The sequence below is a fragment of the Erythrolamprus reginae genome, chromosome 2 (genome assembly GCF_031021105.1).
Source record: "Erythrolamprus reginae isolate rEryReg1 chromosome 2, rEryReg1.hap1, whole genome shotgun sequence".
NCBI lineage: Eukaryota > Metazoa > Chordata > Lepidosauria > Squamata > Dipsadidae > Erythrolamprus > Erythrolamprus reginae.
Genome location: NC_091951.1, coordinates 197,925,739 through 197,952,805, shown reverse-complemented (window position 1 = coordinate 197,952,805; position 27,067 = coordinate 197,925,739). Strand labels below are relative to the sequence as shown.

Genomic DNA, 27,067 nt, shown 5'->3' with positions numbered 1-27,067 from the left:
AATAAAATACCAGTGTAGCAGAATACTTTTTATAAACATGTATACTTTTTACAACCATGCACACTTTTTACAAACTTCAAACTTGACAGCTTTAAGACTAGTGGACTTCAATTCCCAAAATTCCTCCTCCAGTCATGCTAGATGAGATAAAGCAAAAACAGTCTCATTTTTGCAAAAAAGGCCAATTTTCACCTGTTTTTTCCACAAAAATGGGGTGGACATAGGGTCTGGGAAGTCTGCAGGGAGCTCCTGGATGCTGGGGGATGGCAAAAATGTCGCTGTTTTTGCAAAAAAACGGGGCATTTTTTGGGACATTTTTGCCTTCTCCCAGTCCCCCAGAATTCTCTGCAGGCTTCCCTGATGCTCTATCCACCCCATTTTTGAAAAAAAAAAAACCTGGCCTATTTTTCACAAAAATTGGACAGAACGGGGCTTCAGGACAGTAAAAATGTGCATTTGGTGTATAAGACTCACCGACATTTCCACCCTTTTTGGGGGAGGAAGTGCATCTTATACTCCAAAAGTATGGTATGTTGCAACAATAGACTTAAGACATAAATGTATAATTGGATTTAACAATATCTGTAAATAAGATCAAAAGCTCTATTTTTTCTCCCCCCACCCCTTCTTGCAGTTTTAGCTTTCTCTTTGATTTCTTTTTTCTTTTCTTACATTATAGTTTACTTTATAGCTTAGAAATCTAATCTTACTAATAAATAAATAAAATAAATATATTCGTCTGTACTAGTTTTTCTCTTTTTGAAAGCAATAACTGGATTTCGAGTTGTTTGTGTGTCTATCAGATATTACAAATCAAGGCATACGGCGTTTTGCATTGTTGTAGAATGCCAAAAATTGCTTTGGAGATTATGAGAGTGCCCGTATAGGATTTCACTGCAACAGTTTAAATGTGTTTTTCCCCAGGATCATGCTTTAGCTGCAGAGAACAGCCATGCATCTTATGAAAGATGTAGCTGCTTTAAGGACATTTAACTAATATGTACAATGTGATTACTTTAATGCATTTCAGAGTACCTTTTGGTCTTCAAGTCTGAAATGCTGCATAGTTGCACTATGAATATTTAAAGCATGAGGTGTGTATTATACAGTATTCTGAAAAATATGGTATATTGTTAGCATCAGCCTGAATCTCTTCTTTATTTTCTCTTTTGCGCTCTGTAGGTCACCAGCAATGTTGTTGCTTTTGTCGTGACAAATAAGAAGCTTTTGTAAACAACAGCCAGTCTTGGACACAGCAGAGGTATGCAACCTGGCACTTTCCAAATCCTTTAGCCTGCAGCACCTATCATTCCTTACTAATTGGAGATACATAACTAGTGAGTACAGTAGTACCTCTACCTACAAACACCTCTACTTACAAACTTTTCTAGATAAAACCTGGTGTTCAAGATTTTTTTGCCTCTTTTCAAGAACCATTTTCCACTTAGAAACCCGAGCCTACGAAACTGTAACCGGAAAGGGCAGGGAAAAGCTTCCGTGGGGCCTCTCTAGGAATCTTCTGGGAGGAAATATGGCCAGAAAAGGTGGGGAGAAGCCTCTGTGGGGCCTTTCTAGGAATCTCCTGGGAGGAAACAAGGCCTCCACTCTCCCTGTGGTTTCCTTAATCGCACACATTATTTGCTTTTACATTGATTCCTATGGGAAAAATAGCTTCTTCTTACAAACTTTTCTACTAAAGAACCTGGTCACAGAATGTATTAAATTCATAAGTAGAGGTACCACTGTATTGGATTTCCTTCCTCTAAGGAAGGATGTACATGGAAGATGTATAATATTTATGAAGTAGGTACTCTTCAAGATAATTCTCAACTATTGGTAGAAGAGACAATCTTTAGTTATTTATCTTCAGTGAATCAAGACATATGGTAATAATTGTATCATGGGAATACCTAATGGGATTTTCTTGAGTGGAAGATTGGCGGGTAAATTAAGTTCAATGTGAGCAGAGAAGTTGACATTAGCTAGAAATGTCTTTTATTCTCTCTTCAAAAGTTAAGATTGTGGAAACAAAAGCCTTCATTTCTTTCCCCCCCCCCCGCTATTTTCTGTTCTCTCTTTAAAGGCTCAGATTGTGTCATTTCGTTTCTCCTTCCTTCCCAATCAGGACTTGTTCGAAAAGATGACTGTGTGCTATTATAATATGACAGTAGAGTTCTTCTATAACAACAGTGGAAAAAAGCTATTCCATGAATGGAGATCCAGGGATATTTTGGTGGTTGCCCTTGGCTTGACAGTCAGCATCATTGTACTGCTCACCAACTTGCTGGTCATCACAGCCATCGTTATCAACAAGCGGTTCCACTATCCCATCTATTACCTCTTGGGGAATCTGGCCGCAGCCGATCTTTTTGCTGGGATTGCCTACATGTTCCTGATGTTCCACACTGGGCCAAGGACAGCTAAGCTCTCCCTCAAGACTTGGTTTATCAGGCAGAGCCTCTTGGACACCAGCCTGACCGCCTCCGTGGTCAACCTTTTGGCCATTGCAGTGGAGCGTCACCAGACAATCTTCACCATGCAGCTCCACAGCAAGATGTCCAATCAGAGGGTAATCATTCTCATTGGCTGCATCTGGATAACAGCCCTGCTGCTGGGTCTCATCCCTTCATATGGCTGGCACTGTTTGTGTCAGCTGGATGATTGCTCTACGATGGCGCCCCTCTACAGTCGTAGGTATTTGACCTTCTGGGCACTCTCCAATCTCTTCATCTTCCTCATTATGGTGGTTGTCTACACTCACATTTTCATCTACGTCAAGAGGAAGATGGCTCGGATGTCTAAGCATACTACGTTTCACCCACGCTACAAGGAAACGATGATCAACCTCATCAAGACAGTCATCATTATCCTCAGTAAGTAAAAGTACTTTTCCTTCAATCAGAGTTTCATTTATGAACACATGCAAATGCTTGTTCTTTCCTTCAGTAAGGGTTAAATAAGGTTCAGGAGGGAAGTGTTTTTAATAGGAAAGTGAACACAAGAACAAGGGGACACAATCTGAGATTAGTTGGGGGAAAGATCAGAAGCAACATGAGAAAATATTATTTTACTGAAAGAGTAGTAGATGCTTGGAACAAACTTCCAACAGACGTGGTTGGTAAATCCACAGTAACTGAATTTAAACACGCCTGGGATAAAATCCTAAGACAAAATACAGGAAATAGTATAAGGGCAGACTAGATGGGCCCTGAGGTCTTTTTCTGCCGTCCATCTTCTATGTTTCTATGTGAATCCATACATATGCAACACATTTCCATTTTAGGGTAAACATCATTTGCAGAAGTACACAAAAGGTAGAGAAATACAGAAAAAGTACAAGAGGTACTGAGTAAAAGAATTTAAAACAAAAGAAAAAGAAATGGGAATTAAATTTAGTTTATACAGGTAACGGGCAGCACAGTGGCTCAAAGGTTAAAAAGCTGGGCTTGACAGCCTGGGTTCAAGACCTGAGTGTCCCATGATGGAGTGAGCTAGCTCCTTTCCCTAGCTCCATGGTGGTGAGCCTATGGTTGTGCGCATGCCCTCTCTGTGCGCACACAAGCCGTCAACATAGTTTAGCTCTACTGCGCATGTGTGCATACTTCCCATCAGACACGGTGGGGTGGGGTGAGGTCTTGCATGCATTGCATTTTGTGGGTTCATGTGTGCACATATCAAGGGTGGAATTCAATTTTTTCCCCTACCAGCTACGTGAGCGTAGGTTGGTGGGCAGGTCACAGAGTAGCTGTGGCCAACTCAATGTCACACACGGCAAGGTGGGCAGCACCAAGCTATGCCCACCAAGACACCTTCCCTCCATTCTTTGCCCCTTGCTCCCTCCCTCCTCTCTTTCTCTTTCTCTTCCCCTTCTCTTTCTCTCTTCCACTTTCCTCCTCCTTTTTCTCTTTACCTCCCTCTTTCTCTCCCTCCCTCCTTGCTTTCTCTCACTTTCTTTCCCCCTCCCTGTTTCTCTTTTCCTCCCTCTCTTTCTATCTTTCATTTCTCCCGCTCTTTCTCTCTCTCTCCCTCCCTCCCTTTCCTCTTTCTCCATCTCTCTCTCTTTCCCTCTCTCCCTCCTTTCTTTCACCCCCCTTTTTTCCTCTTTCTCTCCCTCTCCCCCCCTCTCTCTTCCTCCCTCTTCCTCTCTTTCTCTTCCCACTTTCTTTCTTCCTTCCTTCCTCTCTTTCTCTTTCATCCTCTTTCTCTCTTTCCCCCTTCCTCCCTCTTTCCCTCCCTCCCTTCCCTCTCTCTTTCTCTCTCTCTTCCATCCCACCCCTCTCTTTCTCTCCTGGAGGGGGGGGGGCTCACCCCAGCCCAGCTCTATCATGTTTCTCACTATATCATTTCTGGAACTAAAAAAACCCACACAAAACAGCCTTTCTCCTTTTTCGTGGTACATTTGCTGTTGCTGCCCTGAGCACCAGCACAATAATATTTCACTTCCCAATGAGGTTGATGGGTACCCTCCTCCTCCTGGAGCCCATGACGACGCAGAGCCAAAATGCGACCCTGCAGGGTCTCGCCTCCCAATAGCTTTCCCAGCAGAGCTGCCTATGTTGGGACACCCCACCACCTCACCGGGCTGCAGCACAGTGACATTTAGCCCACTTTCCAATGGGACAAAGTAATTGGGAAAGGATTGGTGGTGGTGGTGGGAAATAAGGTGAGAAGGAGGAATGGAGGCTTCTCCGCTCACTCTCGCCTCCCTGTTGGCTTTTCCGGAAGAGGTGCCTGTGTTGGGATACCCTGCATCCCTCCCTCTCTCTCATAGGGACTGGGGGGAAGGAACCCCTGAACTGTTGCTGGAGGGTGGGAATCTGATGTCTGTCCGGAGGCTGATGAGCCCAGGAGCAACACGCCCACAAAGCCCAGCTGATCAGAGGAAGCTGAAAGTGCAGCAGAAAACAGAGCTGGAAAGCAGATTAGGAAGAAATGAAGGTAGCTGTGTGACTAGGGACGTTGCCAAGAAGGGATGGTTTTTATGGCTCGGCGAACCAGTTGAAATCATCCCTACCGCCTTGCCCAAGCCAGGCAGATGTCATCAAATTTCACAGGTGTTTTGGGCACTCACTCTGGAAAAGGTTAGCCATCATGGCCCTAGCTCCTATCAACCTAGCAATTCAAAGGCATGCAAATACAAGTAGATAAATAGGTACCACTTTGGTAGGAAGGTAACAGTGCTACATGATATCATGTTGGCTGCAGAAACATCTTTGGACAAAGCTGGCCCAAGGGGCTTTGAAATGGAGATGAGCAGCATCCCCTATAATTGGCCACAGGCGATTCTCCCTAAAGAATGCTAATTGGGACTGGAAACACCATTGTTAAATGATACGATCATATATCCAAAAGACCATGTGACTGAGTTGCGTAGTGATGGCAATTCCAGCAGTCCCTGTTGCTCTCATTAAGCGTTGGCTATGTAGGTATTAAGGACCTCACACGACTGTGACTTGCCACTTCCTTCCAGCTTCTCCTTTGTTTGTCAGAAGGCATCAGGGAAGGTCACAGATCTCAATTATGGGACAATATCAGGACCCTAACTACAAGGACCTATTGTAGCTTCCACTTCTTCAGTGCTGCTGTTAAGTTTGAATTGTTGCTGAACGAATGGTCGTTGAAAGAGGACCACCCTTATGAACACCCTTCACTTTGTGTCTTCATAACTTTGTGTCTGTACAAACCATTGTTGCTTCTTTTCACCTCTTAAGAATTTTATCAGCTTCCTCTATCTCTGACTTTTTAAATTGTCTCCTTCCTCCTAATTCGTTCATTCTACCTTTGTGTACTACTTTTGCAATTCAATCCTCATTCATTCTCTCTGGACGATCCCTCACTCCTGTATTCCATAGATGGCATTCTTGACCTTGTATGTTCTTGTTTACCGTACTATTCTTAAATAACTCCTTCCAGACCCATGTCTTTCATATCACACAATGTTCCTATTAGCTTCTTTTGTTTTAGAAGGAACATACCAGTAGATAAAAAGTATTCCTCCTTCTTGGTTTGGGTTTTTTTTTTTCATCATAAGAACAGGATGTTCGCGACATCATTAATAGGAGCAGAGCTAGCATTTTCTCTTGACATGTCATCCTAGACATGATGGTGGTTTTGGGAATGCCAGAAGACAGCTACAATAAGAACATACAACTGTCTTGTTTTTTTAAAAAATGGAAATACTGGGGACTGAAACAAGAACTTTCATATTTAAAAGATGTAATCCCATCAAGGCCCTTTGAAAAATGGTTGGTGTTGGAATCTTTTGAACAAATGACTTGAGAGTCAAAGCCAACCTAGAAGTAATCAGAACAACTAGCTTTTTATAGTTCAGTAAATCTGTTATTTTCCCCCCTTTCTTTCATTGTGTTATTTGAATGGATTATTCTGCTGCAGCGCAAGAAAAACAGCAGGAGGCTGTTTTGCCTTAGCTGAAGTTACAGGGAACTGAGCCATATTCTAACTGATAATTGCTCAAGCTGTATCATTCCCTGAGGACTAAGAGACAGCCAGAAGAATGCAGGGGGCCGTTCCCTCTGTTATGATGAGCTGTCTTGGCTTTGTGTAGATGTGTGTGGAGGTGTGGCTGGGAGAGAGGATGAAGGTTCTCGCTGGGAGAGAGGATGAAGGAAGAATGCATGACTAGACCAGAGGGCAAATTAACATCATTTCTCAAATGGAAACCTGAACTGTTCTTTCTTTTGCTATGGATGGGTGGATGGATGAAGGAATGTGCTTTCCTTAACAATCTGCATGCGAAGTGGGGTGGGGGGCTTAGGTCTGTGTTTTTTTCTGAGTATGCAAGCTTTGGGGCTCGCTTTGGCTGGTTATTCTTTTAACATTTGAAAGTTTCAGCCCCAGCTCCTTTCATAAATTTTAATGGGGTCATTAAAGTAAACTGTTCCTCAACTGCAAACTCTCCAGCTATGATACTTTGTCTGGGCTTTGTGTATTTCAGTCTGACTGCCACATTACTGCTTCAGTCGGCTTCAGGGGTATTTCAAAGAGGAACTGACATTTTTAAAGGTGAGGCCAGCCAGTATATGCTAGTTGTGCAGCTCCAGGTTTCCCCATTTATCCAAGTGGCAGTAACTGTGATGGCTACAACAGTTGCAGGCCCTTTCATCTGCCCCATCATGCAAGAAGTTGAATGCCTGTGGTTTTGCTTTATTGCTGTTCTTATTTAGTGCCATCTCCTGTATATTTAGTCCTTGATAGTTTTGCCTTATTAGGCCACACCACCACCAATAAATAAAATCAAGACGTAAATGGAAATTTCCCCTAGAATTTATGATCCATAATGTTTACTGTTGTTAAAAAATAGCTGAATAATGAACTAGACAATTAAGGAAGGATGGCATTTAGAAGAGGCCAAGAAGCTGGGCTTACATGCACAGATGCTGAGAAGTATTAGAGGTTTTTTTTAGGGCTGACATAAAGCTCAGCCATTTTTATTTAACCTTGGTTTCTGAATTAGTGTGCTGTGTGAACTGAGAAGCCCCGGTTCAGTGTGATGCACGAATTCGTGGTATGGTGGTGTTCAAGAAGTACAGTGATGCCTCATCTTACAAACGCCTCGTCATACAAACTTTTCAAGATACAAACCCGGGGTTTAAGATTTTTTTGCCTCTTCTTACAAACTATTTTCACCTTACAAACCCACCACCACCGCTGGGATGCCCCGCCTCTGGACTTCCGTTGCCAGCGAAGCACCCGTTTTTGTGCTGCTGGGAGTCCCCTGAGGCTCCCCTCCATGGGAAACCCCACCTCCGGACTTCTGTGTTTTTGTGATGCTGCAGGGGAATCCCAGCAGGGAAATCCCAGCAGCGCAAAAACGGGTGCTTCGCTAGCAAGAGGTGGGGTTTCCCAGCGAGGAGAGCCTCAGTGAAATCGCAGCATCGCAAAAACACAGAGGTCTGGAGGTGGGGTTTCAAGAACTTTGGTGTTTTTGCGATGCTGCAATTTCACTGATGCTTCCTTCACTGGGAAACCCCACCTCCGGACTTCTGTTGCCAGCGAAGCACTCGTTTGTGCGATGCTGGGATTCCCCTGCTGGGATTCCCCTGCAGCATTGCAAAAACACAGAAGTCCGGAGGTGGGGTTTCCCATGGAGGGGAGCCTCAGGGGAATCCCAGCCGCGCAAAAACGGGCACTTCGGCTGGCAAAAGGGGTGAATTTTGGGCTTGCACGCATTAATCGCTTTTCTATTGATTCCTATGGGAAACATTGTTTCGTCTTACAAACTTTTCACCTTAAGAACTTCGTCCCGGAACCAATTAAGTTTGTAAGACAAGGTATCACTGTACTGTGCTTTGTTGAAGAATAGGCAACATTATCTGGTTTCTTCCTCCAGTACAGTATATTATTTGCAGAAATGAATTGCAGTTGTGGGGGGTAGTTAGGAGCCTACATTCTACTTGATATACAGTAGAGCAAAGTTTGAATGGGGCATGGTAGAATTTGTGTTATGTGAAAGTATTTCCATAAGTGTTCACAATCATTAATTGTGTTTATTTTGATCCCTAAATTGTAACTGTGATTTCAGATTGGATTATTTCAATAAACCTTTATTAAAATTAACCATATTTTTCATTTGGTACATAGTAGTAAACTGTGCTTAGGTAAAAGCAAGAGCACTGCTGAAGTCATTGCAGCTGCATCAACAGAGTGGATTGGTGAACTAGAGCAGTGTTTCCCAACCTTGGCAACTTGAAGATATCTGGACTTCAACTCCCAGAATTCCCCAGTCAGCATTCGCTGGCTGGGGAATTCTGGGAGTTGAACTCCAAATATCTTCAAGTTGCCAAGGTTGGGAAACACTGAACTAGAGGACTCTTCTAAAACTTGAACATTAAAATATAATTTAGCATTGCAGCAAAATAGAGGGTGCCTTGAAGTAAAGATAAAAATCAACCAAATGAAAAATATTTTACTGAGATGTTAGAAAGAGCGGTTATTTTTGTGTATGTTTGGATTTCTTGTGTTAAGTACATATACTGTATGCTGATACAATACTACAGTTTTTTAAAAGGTGCAATATTCTATGTTTTCAATAAGAGCTTAATCTATTTTTTGTACATGGAGGGGTATCCATACTTTGGCTTATTTATTTTTCAGTAGACAAGATGAAGAATACGTTGTAGTTTCCTAGGCTATTTACATTCATGAAACATTTTAGTAAGCTTGTTGTTTAGCCTTTATGCAGTGGGATTAAATACCAAATTGAATTTTGTTTCTTGCAAAGTTAAATCTGTAGAGACAGAACTAGGAACAGGGAGAAAAGGTGTCAGTAATCTGGGTTTTTCTTTTTTCTTTTTTCTTCTCCTTTTCAGTTTTTGTAGCAACTTGTTCAGAAATTGGCAGGTGAAACTTTTCACTCTTTAAATTTTAAAAAAAACTTTTTTATAAGATTACTGGAAAAAGTCTTAGACTAAAAGTAGGTCATAACAATTTGACTCTGGTTGTTGGTTTTTCAGTTATGACCTCGTGATCTTCTGGACCAAGCCCCTTCCTGGTGCCTACAGTGCTACAGAATGGATTGATAGAGATGATATCCATCTAACCTTCTAAAGGTTGCATGGTTGTCAGTAGGATTTGTTCCGCAAGTGTTTACTCAAGGCTAAATTTCATAAGCAACTAGGATGTTCGAGGGGGAAAATATCCTTTATCTTGATAAGAATGTTTTGGGGGAAAACTACTAGCACTGTGAAACTCCCTGCAATTTCCTTGGCAAGTGTTTTTTCAGAGGTAGTTTGTCATTGCTTCCTTCTAGTTCTGAGAAAAGTGAATGGCCCAAGGCCAATCAGGGGACTTTGTGCCTAAGGCACATCTAGAATACATGGTCTTCCAGTTTCTAGTATGGTGCCTGTTAATATCTTCGCAAAGCAACCCTTGAATAACAAGGATATGCACATGGAAAACGTTTATGAGAATAGTTATGAATAATTATACAGCCACACACAGATACACTAACTTGAGTTAAAGTTTACTTTAAGAAATAGCACAATCCAATAAACAGTCCAGGTCATAAACGTAATAGTCAGAATAACAGTCCAAAGAATATCCAAGTACAGTACAAAGTTTCTTACCAGTTGTCTCTATGTCATGCACAGTAAACAAAGATAAAATAGAGAACAGAATGTCAAAGAAAGCGTATCAGACAGAGAGAGAGAACTATGATTTCTATCTCCCTTTTATGACAACGCGCAACACAACCAACCAATCAGAAGTAGCATACAGTAAAAACTATATACATTAACACAGTTAAACATACATGTTTGGTTTATATATTTCCAACTGAACTGATTGGACAGAGTCCTAACAGTGCCTTAACCACTACACCATACTGACTTATTCCATCTATAAGATCCTTTTTTTAAATTACTATTATTTCTGTTCAAACTTCCTGACACTTTCCTCTTGGATATAGAATCTTTATAATAGGAAATATTCAAAAGTGAACTTCTCCCAAAAGGGCTGAGTTCTACCTTATTGTAAAAGGGGCAATTTCCTTGGGGGTGGGGTGGGGTGAATAGTATGCACATTTTTAAGAGTAAAAGACAATGAAATAATCACATAGTTCATAATAAGACTAGTTGAGACAAGATCACTTCATATATAATTCCTGCCGGTTGTAATCCTATTGGGGAGGGGGTTTAGTGTACAGGTATCATTCAGTTTCTCAGTGTCTCATTATTTTCCCTGGCAAGGCTGGATAGAAAATACTGTACTCCTGCTTGGAGAGAAAAGTCCATCCCATCTTGGACTCAGGAGCCTTCAAGAACAATGGATAGAAAATCATTTTTTAATTTGAGGCCCAATCCCATGGGACTCCGGGCCTCATTGACTGAAAACTCTGCTATGTTCATTTTCATCCTAACTTGGTGAGAAATTTATGGCCACTTTGAATCAGGCTTAAAAGGTTTTTCAACCTCCAATAAACCAGTGAAGGGGAAAAAATCATTTTTCTTGCTTTGCTAGGCTCGAATTGTATGGCTAAGGAAGCTTTAAAATACCTAGCTTGGGAGTTCTCCAAGATTACTTTTTTGCATAAATGAATTGACAGTTCATATCTGCCAATAATCTTCCTGAATGCAGTATTTATTTATTTATTTTATTTTATTTATTGTAGTTATATGCCGTTCATTCCAAAGCGGACTCAGAGTGGCTAACAAGTGGGGTAAATACAATAGTACTAAAATGCAATCAAAATACAGTGGTATCTCTACTTACGAACTTAATTTGTTCCGTGACCAGGTTCTTAAGTATAAAAGTTTGTAAAAAGAAGCAATTTTTCCCATAGGAATCAATGTAAAAGCAAATAATGCGTGGAAACCTATTAGGAAAGAAATAAAAGCTCTGAATTTGGGTGGGAGGAGGAGAAGGAAGAAGAGGAGGAGGACAGTCGCTGCCGAAGGAAGAAGGTGAGGTGAGGGGAATCAAAAAAATCCAAAACTTTAAGGCTTAAAAAAAAAAGAGGGACTCTGAGGCAGTGAGGAGGAGCACGCACCTCCCATACACTGCACCAGAGAGAGAAACCCGGGCAGGCGAGAGGGTGGAACCTCCCACTCCTTTGACCGAAAGGTGGCGACTGCTGCTGCTGCTGCTACCTGCTTCCTCTTCCTTTCCATGCTGAAGGGCTCCCCTCTCCTCTCACTCGCTCGCTTTGTAGTTGGCGCCCATCCTTCACTGTGGTGACTCCTCAGTTTGGCTGAAGCTGAGTTGATCCGCCAGGGCGCAATGCCCCCTTTTGCCTTTCTGTACCCAGATGCTCCAGGAGGCAACCTCATGCCGGGTTTGTGGGAGGCAGCACAAGGGAGTCACAACAGCAAAGTGGTTTATTCCCTCTCTAAAGGCCCAGAGAAAGGGAAAAGCTCCGTTTGCTCTGGACTGCCAAAGCCCCCTTAAGTGCCACCAAAAGGCTCCTCTGGCAGCCCAGAAAAGCCCAAGATGGCCTGGATTAAAGGGGGAATGGCAGGAAACTGGCCGGGCCTTCGTGCCGCTCTCAAATTCCCTGGGAAATTTTTCCAGGCTTGGGTTCTTAAGTAGAAAATGGTTCTTAAGAAGAGGCAAAAAAATCTTGAACACCCGGTTCTTATCTAGAAAAGTTCTTAAGTAGAGACGTTCTTAAGTAGAAGTACAACTGTACATAATAAAATCAGTAATATAACAATAAAATAATATCCTAAAAAGAACCATACACACATAGCAGTCAATCTAATTCCAGCAGTAAGATTGCTTTCAGTTGTATTATCCTATTAATAAAGTAGTATTTATTTATTTGTTTGTTTGTTTATTCATTTTTTTTATGCCGCCCTTCTCCTTAGACTCAGGGCAGCTTACAACATGCTAGCAATAGCACTTTTTAACAGAGCCAGCATATTGCCCCCACAGTCCGGTTCCTCAATTTACCCACCACGGAAGGGTGGAAGGCTGAGTCAACCTTGAGCCGGTGAAGAGATTTGAACCGCTGACCTGCAGATCTAGCAGTCAGCTTTAGTGGCCTGCAGTACTGCACAGTAATTAAATTGTATATGGATTTTAATACCGTAATTAAAAACCTGTGCAGGATTGAATGACAGATACTGAAGTGTTTCCAGAACAGACTGAATCTAAGAGTTTTTCAGCAAGTGGGTCAGTCTTCTCCACCAGTGTCCTTCCTTTGGGACTCCCTTGGTCTTCTTGAAGGTTTTCAAGTCCCAGGTCTTCCCCAAAGTAGATAAACCGGAAGTTTGGGAAATGCACATCCGGTTTGCCGTTGTGCTGTTTTTTGCACTCTGGAGAGCTCACGGAAGCAAAAGCTGCATTTGGGGGCTTTAGGAAGCTTCCCTGAAGTGGTCTAGAGGGTAAAACGGCCCTTCACAAGGCCAAACATTAACTGGTCAGCATGCACATGTGCACTGGAGCTGACATAGGGCAACATCTCACGTGTCCTCCGATACGGCTCCATATGCCACCTGTAGTATGCGTGCCATAGGTTCACCATCACAACTACAGGTAGTCCTTGACATACAACCATAATGGAGCCTGCCCATGTGACCGACCTGATTTTGCAAGCTTTTTTGTTTAAAAAATGTCCATTTTAACAACTGAAATAATATACCAGCAGTAAAACATTTTGCGCCTGCCATTTCTAATATTTCATATACCATATTTTTTGAAGTATAAGACGCACCTTAGTTTTTGGGGAAGAAAATAAGGAAAAAATTATTTACCTACCAGGTATTTATCTGGCTAGTCCTTAGTCTGGTCAGTTTCAACACATTAGTTTGCTAGTTTTGAGCCCATGTGCTTTCTTTTTATTCTCTGGTTGCGGATAAAAAACAGTTTCTAAGCACTTCACTTCTCTTTCTCTTCAGAGAGAAACAGTGGGAAAAGCAGGCAAAAGGAACCTCGCTTTGCTAACAAAGCACAGAAGATCACTTCATTCGTTAGCACCTCATTGGGATTGAAAAAAGGCAGAAGATCGCTTGCTAGCAAAGCAGGGAGGATCACTTCACTGGTATTAGGGCTGAAAAGAGGCTTCTAAAGCACAGAAACCTAGCTGATTGTCGGAGGGAGCAGCTGTGAAAAAGAACAGGCAAAGAGAAGATCGCTTAACTAGCAATGCATGGAAGATCGCTTCACTTTTTAGCACCTTGTTAGGGCTGAAAAAAGCCTAGTAAAAGCTACATTCGGAATATAAGACACACTCAAATTTTCCGTCTCTTTAAGAGGGGGAAAGAGTACATTTTAGACTCAAAAAAATACAGTAAACTTAATAATTTTGCTAACATTCTTTTTGCTGGGTATCCATTATTGTGTCTAAATTCTGAGGACCCAGATTGTTGAGGGCCATATGCTGACTCTATAAACCTCTTAGAGAGGGCTGTAAAGTACTATGAACATACAGTATGTCTAAGGGCTGTTGCTGTTTCTGAGCTCTGAATTAGCTGCTCAAAATCCTTATTGCTCATCTTATCCAAGGTCAAGGAGGAAAAAACTGAGGAGGCCAGAGTTACTTTCGGCCCATAAACCTCTAGCTGTCCTCTCATGTCTCAGGAGAAGTTTAAAGCTAGAGCCATTTGGCTTGCAACACATCTAGAGTGCTGCCAAGTGTTAAACAGTTCCTCTACATCAGTGTTTCCCAACCTTGGCAACTTGAAGGTATTTGGACTTCAACTCCCAGAATTCCCCAGCCAGCGAATGCTGACTGGGGAATTCTGGGAGTTGAAGTCCAGATGTCTTCAAGTTGCCAAGGTTGGGAAACACTGCTCTAGATACAGCTTTATTTGTAAAATATATCTCTTCCTAGATTTAATTAGCATTCAAGAATCAAACAAAATTTGCACATGGTAAGGAATTGGGGCTGGACCCTGACACACTCATGTAGTGTGTCCTTGTATGCCATCCAGAGTCACTGAGAATGAATTTGCTGGCTGTATAAAGCTTCCTTAATAAAATAGTAAAATAAAACATTTCTTTCCTTATAGAAGAAAACAAGCAGGCAACCAGAAGATGTGATTAATAAACATAGTTTTGATTTGCATTATGGAAACATACTAAGAGCCCCAATGGATCATGCAATGTGCCTATATTATCCAGCACTCTCTCTTAAACTTTTGTATACATTATGGGCAAGTAATAACCAACTTTATCTCTATCTGCTATCTCTAGTGGTAGATATTTAAGGCTGTCCTGCATTGATTCTGGAAATAGTATGTAACAGCCACTAACTCTTGTTGGTCTAACATAAATTTTGCTTGATTTCATTCATTGATTTTGTACCATCAATTCATTTGTGACATTGAGCAACCACAGAGTTTTCTCCATGAAGATCTATCCCTAACTAGTTTTTTTCAGGTCTTTCAACGGTGTACTCATTGCCACTGTGGGCCCCTCTACCAGGAAACTGAATTCTAGTCCCACTTTTGCATGAAAACCATCTCGGTGACTTTGAACCAGTCACTCAACCCAACTCACCTCACAGGATTATTGTTGTAGAAAAAATAAGAGGAGGAAAAAGTGAGAGTATTAACTGTATTTGTTGCCTTGAGCTATTTATGCAAACAATAAAGGCAGGATTTTTTTTTAAATCCAGAAATGATTAAAAAGCCCATATGTGATGATCTTTTAAATAATTTTGGTTGTCTCTTTTGGAAAGATAATAAGTAAAAGTGCCATAATATACATTCCTTCTTTTGAAGGAGGACCTTGCCTCCTTGGGTCTAGGCCTAAATCTTAACCTCCAGCTAGTCTTGTTTTGGCCCGTCCACATCCCACACAGCTGGTCACAGTTCCCAAGGATAGAGAGACAATTGTGGTGCTGTATCATAGATCTGTACATCTGACACCTGAGTCCTATAGCAAGGAGGGGGGAGAGGATGTGATGTCACAGGCTGAAAGCCAACCAGGGCTTTTTTTACCTCCGGAGGCGCACATGAGTGACTCAGGAACAGAGGAGGAGCTTCTACTTGATGCTAGGGCACGTAGAGCTGCTACAAGGCAGGAATGGTTAAGCTAGAGAATGTCTCTGCGTGAAAAGATTGGTAGGACAATTGGCCACACCTTTAGACTATTTAAGGCTTAGTCACATCTTGATTCATTGCAGAAGTCAACTTTCATTATGTTCCAGCTGTTCATTCGGATTTCTCTCTAGGATATTATTGTTTCAATGATGAATTACAAACTGGCAAGTTGGAGTAATTATCTCCGGGCTTCCTGCCAACTTAGAGTAAGTCCCTGAATGAGATCTGTGTGATCAAAGAAATGATCTGTTTGTTTTGGTTTCTGCTTGGACGCTGGCGGTTGTGGGAACGCTAATTAGCAGCTGGCACCGAAAAGACTGATTTTCTGAACATTTAAAACAAAAGAACACTGTTCATAAAAATGTTAGAATTAAATGCTTAAATCTTGTAAAATCAGCATGTGTGGGCCTATTTCTTGGGGGGGCTCGTCGCTGGAACAGAAAAAGTCTGTCCCTCCTTTCTGGCAAAAATCTAACCTAGTGTTTCTTGCTATGCTGTGAGTGGAGCTTCCAGAATCCCTGTCCAGTATTGAAGCTATAATATCTAAATATTTGAAGGGGTTAGGCTGCGGAAGCCATGAATCAGGTCATATACTATAGTTAGCAATGCAGCATTCGGAACAAGTTGGCAGCAGTATCTTCCACTTCACATCTCCCTCCTTGGCAAGCGTGCAACCGCTTAAAGCCTTGTGAATTGGCTGTGGGTTTCTCTTTTTTTCATAGATTCCTCTCTCCTTTTTTTAGGTGCCTTTGTGATTTGCTGGACGCCAGGGCAGGTGGTCCTTCTGCTGGACGGCCTCGGCTGCAAGAGCTGCAACGTGTTGGCAGTGGAGAAATATTTCCTGTTGCTGGCAGAGATCAACTCAGTCATCAATGCCATCATCTACTCCTACCGGGACAATGAGATGCGAAGCACCTTCCGGAAGATCCTTTGCTTTGCCTGCCGCAGGATGCCAAAGTACACCCCTGCCTCGATGAAATCCAGCACCATAGAGCATCGAATCCTGTCTCAGAATGGGCATCCAGTAATGGACTCCACACTTTAACTTTGCAGTTCCAGGTTGCTCTCTGCTGATTGTCTGAAGCTGTTGGTTTTGATCTGCGGGTGGCCCTTTTGTACGAAGCTGGTAAACAAGGCCTGGACAGTTTTATTACCTGTGGACTGCTTGGGGGGATAGAGAGGGCTTCATTCTTAGTCTGTAGCTCCACGCTGCAACGGTGTGTGTGTGTGATGTAGCAGAAGCTGTTGTACCGAAACTCTTGTTGAATCATGCCTGGAATACAGTGACTGTCAGTCAACTGAGCTATGGAATTAGTGCCTTTGTCCTGTTACAGGCTTGAGAGACACTTTAAACACCTCTACTGCGTTGAGAACCAGTTCAGAATTGGTTTCCACCACAGCTTCTTAAAGGCTTTCTTTTTCTCCTTCCACAGGCTAACAAGTAAAGCTTGCTGCATCCCTATCTAACAAACCATGGGCGGCCCCTTAAGATAAACTTTATTTGCTTCTTAAACACAAATATTTGGAGAATCTTTACAAACTGGTGGGAGAAAAATACGGAGGTACATGTGTATGCATTCTTGTGAACTGCTCTTTTTAACCGCTGTGTTGATTTAGTTATTGTATCTTCCGCCGTATCAAAGCTCATCTCTGAAATGCTTCTGAATTAAATGCATTCATAAGCATTTCAGAGAAAGGATGAAGGATTTTTCTCCTGGCTTTTTCAGCTGCTACTTGCTTTTATTTTAGCATGGCTTCTCTCTACAGATGCAAAAACTATACTCGGATTTCTATGCTGAACCCTTAAGAATTTGTTGCAAACCGAATAAGCTTTTCTGCCAAACGTTTATTCCCCACCCACCCCATCTGTATAACTCAGGGAGATTTGAACACAGTACCAGCTTTACCTAACTCCGAGGTAAATTTTAGGCAGAAGAATTGTACTAATTCGGATCTGATAGCACAGCAGATGCATGAAATAATTCAATGCATAAAGACCATATTTTAACATACCGTTTGATGCTCAAAGGTGTTGTGATACACTTTAGGTAACCACTAAAGCACAATTTAATATTTCAGGTAACCTTTTCAGCCATGGTTGATTATGTTCACATTTCTTACTCTGTGGAAGAAATTTATGTCTGTATTCTTGATATTCGGGTGCCGTGTCCATACAGATTGTATCTACTCACGGGGTTGTCATTTCACAGAGATTAGCTATGGCATCATGTGCTGTTTAGGAAATTGTTTAAACAGCATCTTCTGGGGCCTTGAAATGTTCCATGGCAGATGTTCCATATGCTATTCCTCTGTAGTCACAGGATGGAGGGCTTCTTCTCTCAGGCATTGGTTGAGGACTAGGGCTTAAGGTTAAAGGTCTCAAATATGGGCTTTAAAAATCCAGGTAATCATTAAGATGACAGCAAAGAGTTTTTTTGTATGACTTTGTTGCCATCTAGCGATGGTCTACATTTTTCCCATCTGAACCTGGCTATTTGGGGTAATCTCCCAAACTGAAATTCCTGATAGAAAAGCACCTCAAGAGTTTCTGATAAGACCCATCCATCTGAAACAAGAAATCTGAATATCTTAGTGACCAAGAAATTAACATCTCTGTATTTACAACAATGTACTGACTCAAAAAGCCCCCAGCGTCACCATACAGTGGCTGACTTTAGACTGTGCTATGTTATACTTTTACCATGGTTTAATGAATAAACAGTTAACTGGGCTTTCAGCCTTAAACCTTGTTTTAAAAATAAGACTGGTTTAATGAGTTGCGTTTTGGGAGGGAAAAACTGGTTTGGCCTTAGAAAAAGACTGCTCTTACAGTGGCAAACCTTACTTAGTCCCGGCTACTGATGTTGTTTGCTCGATTTCCACCACTGGGATAGAGGTGAACAATGGCACTCACTTAACCATGTTCCTGTTTCTAATTCTCATAGAAACAATGGGCAAGTTTTAAATTAGTTTTCCTGACCTTCCATATTCATCCCTTTTATTTAGGTACAAGTTGGAGCTCACTCCTCTTTCAGCATCTTGCTATTTGATCATTGTTGTTTATTTTCTTCTGTATTGCTTAATGTGATAGTCTGACTCAAAGTCCAACTATGTCCCCTCATCCCTATTTGTCCATAAAATCATTCAAACTTTTAAAACAACTAAGAATTGCACTCTTCTTTTGACAATAGTCAGGTCGCCTATATTTGTACATAATGTGGTATTTTGTTAAATACGGGCAGAAGAGTCTATGGAGACTCTCAGTCATCCAGGTCATGGTTGTCCCAAAGGTATTTTGTCAAGAGGCAACTGGGCTTTCTGATTTTTCTTTAACGACATTTCACTTTTCATCCAAGAAGCTTCTTCAGCTCTGACTGGATGGTGGGGAATGGAAGGAATGCAAATGTCCAGCTCTCTGCAAGGAGTATAAATCCTTCCATACCCCACCATCCAGTCAGAGCTGAAGAAGCTTCTTAGATGATAAGTGAAACATCTTATCAGAAGGAGAAGGTCCAGTTGCCTCTTGAAAAAGCACCTTTGGTACAGGAAGAAGCTTATTTTAGTTAAACCCCCCCCCCCCCTTGAGTGAGGCTTTTGAATTCAGGACTAGCAGCGGAGAAAAATAATTTGACCTGTTCATATACCTTTAATGCTAGTTTGATTTACGCATGCAATTGCAAGACATTTCATGGCCATGAATAGTTTTTCCTAACCTGTTTTTTTTCTGGGTGTATTCTCACTACACCTGTGTTGCTATCGGGAGATGGTGGGAATGAAATTGTTGCACATTTGGACACCACCACATTAAGGAAAGCTAGCCTAGAACCAGTTGTGGTCATCTGCTTTGTTCCTTTCTTTTCTCTGTAGCCTCTTCCTTCATATCTTTTGCATTTCCCCATAGTATGAGGCCCCTTGTTGGACTGTTTGGAGAAAGTGATACACAATGTATCACATTTGGAAAAAAGGCATCTGAAAAGCTTTAGTATGCTCCATCTGAGCTCTTAAGACTCAGTCTGTCCTCTTAAGACTCAGTCTGCTTAATACAAAAAAGGCAATGCATTTGTAGATAAAAGAGAACTGGAGGGATGAGATCACACCCCCAAATATACCATAGTTTTCGGAGTATAAGGCACACCGGAGTATAAGACTGCACCTTAGTTTGGAGGGAGGGAAATGGGGGGGGGGGGAATTGCCTACCAGGTATTCATCTGGCTAGCGTGCTTAGTCTGGTCAGTTTCAGCATATTATTTTATCCCCTGGTTAGGGAGAGAGTAACAATGAAAAAGCCTGCAAGCTGGTAAGAACTAGGAAGTCAGCATTTCGTTAGGGCTGGGGAAAATGCTTCAAAAAAGCTACATTCAGAGTATAAGGCACACCCAAATTTTCAGCGTCTTTTAGGGAGGAAAAAGGTGTGTCTTATACTCTGAACAATATGGTAAGTTTCCTGGCATTTGCAATCAAAAGGCCGTGCATACCCATGCTATTGTTACTATTTTAATGACTTTCCCCCAGGAAGTGATGGGGAAAATATTTTGGGGGGGGGGGTGTTACTCATAGAAAAGCTTGTTTAACAATTCTGTGAGTGAGGGAAGGTATTTGTACAATTAAAGCCACTCCAGGAGGCAACCTAGAAATGAATAAAGTTGAGCCGTAGAGAATAGAGCAAGAGATAGTTGGTGACCTAAAAAGGGAGACCTCTCTTTTGGCCTTGGGGTAGGAGTGTTCATTAATGTACTCTATGGCATGGCTCAAAAGATTTGCATTATACCCCAATCAACTTTTTTTTTTACTCCCCTACATTTAGTCTTCTATAATACTTTATTAGTGTAATAATAATTTTACTAGCTCTTCATAAAAATGAATCATGCTTCCTTCAAGTAATCTCCATTTGCTTGTAAATAGTCCTTGGGGAGTTGGCTTTGTGCCAGATTCCAAAACCATCGCCCTGCTTCGTTTTATGTATGAATCTGGGAAGCTGCCAAAAAGTTCAGGATTAATGCTACAGGGGTTTGGAGAGGCAGGCATCTTTTGCACTGCCCTGCTTTGTGATGCCTTTAATGGAAAAAGCTGGAGAGAAAACTTTAAAGTCTTCTGGCCATAGTGCATGTAATTTGCTGTTGCATTATGGATCTGCTTCAACTTTGATGGTTGAAACCAGCGGTGGGCTACTGGGAAACGCAATGGGATAGCACAAATGGAGCTCTACCCCAGAGCACCCAATTTGCACTGAAAGATGTTGAAAGGAAATTCAAGGTATCCTGCATAAGCCACGCCCACATTGTGGTAGTAAAAATTTTGGTAGCCCTTCACTGATTCATTATGCCCCATGCAAGTCCAATTGAAATTAAAAGGAGTTGCATATGAACATAGGTACAGCTCTCATGGTGGCTCAGTGGTTAAGACGCTGGGCTTGTCGACCAGAAAGCCGCCAGCTCAGCTTTGAGACCTGAGTGCCATGTGGCAGGGGGGAACTGCCATCCTCACCCAAGCTCCTGTCAACCCAGCAGTTTGAAAGTATGCAAATGTGAGTTGATAAATAGGTACCACTCCGGTGGTAAGGTAACAGCATTCCATGAACTCATGCTGGACTACATGACCACATAGATGTCTTTGGACAGAGCTGGCCCAATGCCTTGAAATGGAGATGAGCACAGCCCTGCCCCCATAATCTGCAAAGAGTAGCAGAATAAAATCTGCAGGGACTTCTTCACCTAACAGCTTTCATACATTTTAAACAGGGATGGCAAAAGGCATAATCTCAGATGCACTGCTGACAACTGTTCAACATCTTCCTCTGCATTTAATACCTTCTGTTTAGGAGAAAGCCACACTATAATGTAGGGGTTAAGATTCTGGAGCAGGAGAGGACAGACCAAGGTTCTACAGTAATCTTCCCCTAGACATTGAAGTCAACTTGATTTCTTTGGGCCAGCCACACCCACTCACGACCCTAGAGTGGTTAGAGTGCAGTACTGCAAGCTAAGTCTGCTGGTCACCTGCTGCCAGTAGTTTGGAAGATTGAATTTCAGTGAGCTCAAGGCCTCCTATCCTTCCAAGGTCAGTAAAATGAGGACCCAGATTGTTGGAGGCAATATGCTTACTCTTTGCAAACTACCTAGAGAGGGCTGTAAAGCATTGTGAAGTGATATGTAAGTCATAAGAACATAAGAAGAGCCATGCTGAATCAGGCCAAAGCCCATCGAGACCAGCATTCTGTGTCACACAGTGGCCCACCAATTGTCCATGGGGATCTTGAGCAGAAAGAGAAGGCAAGACCCTCCCTTTCCCTTGACCTCCAACAAAGGGTACCCCAGGGAATCCTGCCTGCCTCAACCAACATAGAGGCGGCACATGGACATCCGTTTCAATACTTGGCATCCATGAATCTGTCTAATCCTGCCTTGAAGCTATCAAGGCTGACAGCTGTCACGACCTCTTCTGGAAGTGAATTCCATAAACCAAAGACCCTCTGGGTGAAGAAATATTTCCATTGATTTGTCCTCACTTTCTTACCTATGAGTTTTAGGGAGTGCCCCTTTGTTCTAGTATTGTGTGATAGAGAAAATATCCAAGTCTAAATGATATAGAGTGCAAAGTTGAAAAACATCTGTACTTTCCAATCCATGTTGCACTAGTGCAGTAAATTGTGATCCATAACTTTTAGTGAAGAGACTTTAACCTTGCCCTGAATTGATTTGGGCTAAGGTTTTAGCATCACCATATAACTCCTTCACAGACATAGAGGAAGCTGACCTCCTTGGCCCTGTTGCCAATTACTGGTTCACTCAAGATATATTGTTGCCTAACGCATTACATTAAATAGTTCTAGGGGATCTGAAGACACCTAAGTGCATATACAGCCACAACTATAATGGTACTAATATTGGAGACTAGAGGATCTTTATGGCTCCCAAGAGATGGAGAGGAAGAGTCTTCTTCAAAACTACAATAATATGCTTTCTTCCCATAATTGAGAGAGGAAGAAAGTATGTCAGTATGAAAAGCATTGACCCCACCCCCACCCCCAGCCTTCCTCCTCAATAATGAAGCCAGTTACTACTGCTGCCTTTGTGCACTGTTATTGCAGCATAGTTTCAGGGCATGGATTGGTTCAACGTTTTAAAACTTTCAGCTTCTACAGAAGTTATACAAGATTGCCAACTTCCAGAAGGTGAGAAATGTCTCAAGACTTTGGGTAGGATGGGAAAGGGGCATTATTTTGTGAGTCCCGTGGAGCCTTTTGTTTCGTAGTCCAATAGGAATATTGACACACACACCCTTGGAAAATTTACAATCTTCCACAAAATCAATACTCTTCTGTCCAAGCAACCACAATTTTTAAAAGGGAAGAATCAAGCTACGCCATTGAAGTACACTATCTGCCTCCCACATACAAAAGGGCCATGGAAATGCAGAACTCGCCAGACAGAAGGGAGGAAGTTAGTCCAGCAGCACTTGGTGCCTAGCAGATTCCCAGTTTCCAAAAATGATTCTTCTAAGTGATCTAGATTGCCTAGACAGGAGACCTGCTAGCATATGACTGAGCGCCTCAAATGGAATTAAATGAATATAGAATTAATTGCTAGTTGGCGGCTAATCCTCATTGCCATACTTAAGCTCCAGACACAAAATGAATTTCCTCTTATGTCCACTGGCTGCACCACTGAAAGCAAGATTTGGAGTTCTTTTATATGTTACTTTCGAAAAGTCGATGAACTTCTGATTGGCTGCTTCAGAATATAACATGTTAAACTCTCTAAGGCATTGATCTGATCCAGTAAGATGGTTCATATTCTGATGTCTGAATAAATGTATCAGACTGCTGCTGTTTCACTTTATTTTGATATATGTTCATACCATGCACACACACACATATAGCTACATCAATTGTACATTTACAAACACATTATCCTAACATGGAGAACCGATTCCATTTGCCTCAAATTTCTCCCAGGTGTAAATGCAGCTCTATGATGTAATTGCACCATAGAGCTGCAAAACTTCAGATGCCCACCAGATGGCGATAAAGGGCATACTATCCCTCTAAGTACAGTATTCTGAATTTCACAGCTGCCAGAGATACATTTGCATCCCAGATTATTAAACCTCACAGACTGATATTTGTTTGACAATGTGTGTAGATATTAACAATTTGTAATTTTCTTCAGTTGGATCAATGCCCTTACACTTATTTTAGAATCTAGAAGGCATACAACCAACCTCTTACAGTATGAAGTTTCGAAAACTGCAAATCACATTACATTGGGTATTTTCATTTGTAATATTATTGCCTTTTTATTTTCCCCCAAATCTATATATTTCAGTGCTTCATTTTTTTAAAAGTTTGTGATATAAAGCATTACCCCAAACTATCCACTGCTTAGAATTTTCTACTTCTCTGAATAATAATTCAAGTTCACATAACATAACCAAGAAATTATCGTATTGTGTGGGATTTAACCATTAAATCAATTTTAACTGATGCTAAATATCCTGGAATTCAAGAAATTCTGAACCCAATACATTATGTTGGATTCTAAAATTCTAAAACTGATTCTAACCAGAGTTCTCAATCCTTTCAGAAACATGCCCGTTTTAAAAGTTTCTACATTTCAGCAGCATTGTTTCAAGTAGTAGTAAGGAAATATTTTGTTGTTTTTGTTATTAAATAACTAAGAGCATTAAATCCTTCTAGACTTACTGCAAATCACCAGAGACCCATCACTAGGTCTTAATTTACCATTTACATACAGAAGTGTACTGGGAAATGACATTTATCTATATGCAATTAGTGTTTTTATTTCTCTGGCAGCATTTCTTCATTTTTAATGTTTCAAATTGTGCTTCAAGATATGATGAGTCATTGGCTGTGTTCACATGATACATTCTGCATTAACTACATTTTATTTAAATTTCTACACTGGTTGCCATGTACACAATTCTGGGCGGCTGTAAAAGATAGTTAACAGCAACAGTATACACAAGCACATTAAAACAAAAATAGAAAGATGGACTACAGATCCTTCTCATTTGCTTGACTTTTGACAGTAAACTGTCAATAGTGATAAAATCTACATTTCAAAATGCTAGTCCTGTGATGGAATGATCTTATTCATAATTAATTCCACCATGATTTACACAACTGAATTTTCTATGTTTGCATAACATTGAATTGGTGTGCACAATACATGAGGCTATAATTATATATTAGCCCACCTCTGAGTTTGACTGCCTGTTATTATTACAGGATTCCCCATCCCAAATAATAGCCATTTCTGTCGTGTATGCCAGAAAGCACCTGCTAAACAGTTCACTACCTCTGTACTCTAGTTTGATGCACCAGTCATTAAAATGCAGAATGCTGTTGTGATTTGCTCTTCATTGCTATTACAGTTGCTTCTTTGGGAGTGCAAGAAATATACAGTGATCCCTCGATTTTCGCGATCTCGATCTTCGCGAAACGCTATATCGCGATTTTTCAAAAAATAATAAATTAAAAATACGTCCGGGTTTTTTTCTACACCACGGTTCAATCATTTTCTCATTTCTCTTTTTTTCTCCCCTTTTTTCTATCATTTCTCTCTCTCTTCCTTCCACTCTTCTCTCTCTCTCTTTCCTTCTCTCTCCCCTCTCCACTTGCCCACGAGAAGAAAAAAAGCAACCTCTGCCAGGCAGCTCCCCTTGTGCCCTCGCTTTGTGCCTGCCTCATGTCCCTCTCTTTTGGGGATTTTTTTTTCTTTTCTTTTTTCGCCTTTGCCGCTTGGTCGCCGCCGAGGAGAAGCGCGGGGAGGGCGAGAGAGAGAGATCGTGGCATGCGAGGTCCCTGCAGAGCAGAGTGGGTGGCTGAGGCGGCGGAGGCGTAGCGGCGGCGGCAGGCGAGCTTGGAGACGCAGCCTCGGCGAGCCGAAAATTTCCGTGGCTCTGACCCAGAGCAGGAAGGGCTGGTGGGGGTGGCGAATCCACCTCCCCAGCCACCGGCTCCACCATCTGCGCATGCGCTGCCATGGGGGGGGAAAGGGCGCGCATGCGCAGATGGTGTTTCCACTATATCGCGAAAAATCGATTATCGCGATAGGTCTTGGAACGTAACCCTCGCGATAATCGAGAGATCACTGTACTGTATTTTTAGCTAGGTCCAGGACTAAGCAGTCACAGTGAAAGAAAGGCTGGGATGAGCTTTGCAGGTGATTGCTGGATAAGTGCTCTAAGTCAGTGTTTCCCAACCTTGGCCACTTGAAGATATTTGGACTTCAACTCCCAGAATTCCCCAGCCAGTGAATGCTGGCTGGGGAATTCTAGGAGTTGAAGTCCAGATATCTTCAAGTGGCCAAGGTTGGGAAACACTGCTCTAAGTAAAAGAAAAATGCTCCATGGCACCATGAACACATATTGGAGAAGAAATCTGTGGAATAATGAAAAGTTATTATTTCTGCCTTTTCAATTACAGTTTTCTCTCATTTTTATTTCCTCTTTTTCTTCCTCCTAGTCCTAAAATAATGCTGTCATCTAGGCTAGATAGACACTCTAAAGTCAGGAATTCTTTTAGATGAACTTGAAAACATCTTGAGCACCTTGATACATTTTATGGCATCCTGAATGACAATTCTGCTACTGGGGAATGAAGAGATTTGTCACCCAGCCCATCTGGACGTCATTGGGTTGGACAAGGCTGCTTTAAGGGAGCCACTTCTATAATGGCACTGTTATCCATCTGCAGATGGATGGGATTATCTAATGTACTTATATAAGACATATATTCAAGTAACATTCATCCAGGTGGATTGAACTATATAGGGAGACTACAGATCAGGAATGGAAGCTGGATAAGAATTATCATTAATTACATTTTACAGCATTTGAGATATGATTAAAATAAGGTGAGACAGAGGAAAAGCTGTTCATTTTGCTAGCTGATACCTATAGATACATTTAGTGGAAGATATAAATATTTCCTGAGCTATAAATATTGATTCACCTGGAATCCAAAACTCAGTTCTTGAACACCATGAAAGGAAAAGCTTTAAAAGTATATTGTTCAATAAGCAAACTAATGACAGAATTCGATACCTCACATTTTATCTAAAACGAATAGTTAAAACTAGCACTTTTATGGCTGCCTTGTTTAAATAGTATTGATTGCTGACTAATTTTCCATTTATTATCATTGGGAGCACAGTGGTTAAAATGCAGTAATGCAGGCAAATTCTGCTCACTTCCAGTTCGATTCTGACTAGCTGAAGGTTGACTCAGCCTTCTCAAGTCGGTAAAATGAAGACCCAGCTTGTTGGGGGGGTCACATGCTGGGGGGGGGGTCACATTGTAAACTCAAGAGAGTACTGTAAAACATATATTGTAAGTCTAAGTGCTATTGCTATTATTATTACTTACTGGGATCCTAATAAATGTTAGGATACTGTAATATAATTAAGTTTTTGATTTTGAGAAATGGTCTTCCATTTTCAAATGTTTCTGTTGTTGTCTTATATATTAGGGCTATTAGATATATCTTACAAAAATCCAGTTGGCTATTATATGGCAGCGAAGAAATACAGAAAATTCAATTT

At 41.5% G+C, this 27,067-nt stretch overlaps 1 protein-coding gene across 8 annotated transcripts in view; it reads left to right on the top strand.

The window, feature by feature from the left end:
• LPAR2 (lysophosphatidic acid receptor 2) overlaps positions 1-18,262 on the top strand; it is a 44,447-nt gene extending 26,185 nt beyond the window's left edge. For 6 of the 8 annotated variants that reach the window (XM_070741082.1, XM_070741076.1, XM_070741078.1 and 3 more), the window contains exons 2-4: positions 1,183-1,261; positions 2,126-2,873; positions 16,247-18,262. In XM_070741082.1, coding sequence (XP_070597183.1) covers positions 2,141-2,873; positions 16,247-16,548 — 1,035 coding nt within the window. In that variant the 5' untranslated portion in view covers positions 1,183-1,261; positions 2,126-2,140 and the 3' untranslated portion in view covers positions 16,549-18,262. Of the gene's footprint in view, positions 1-1,182; positions 1,338-2,125; positions 2,874-16,246 lie in introns of all 8 variants that reach the window. The other 2 variants (XM_070741077.1, XM_070741083.1) reach the window with 1 other exon arrangement.
• The last annotated feature ends 8,805 nt before the right edge of the window (positions 18,263-27,067 follow it).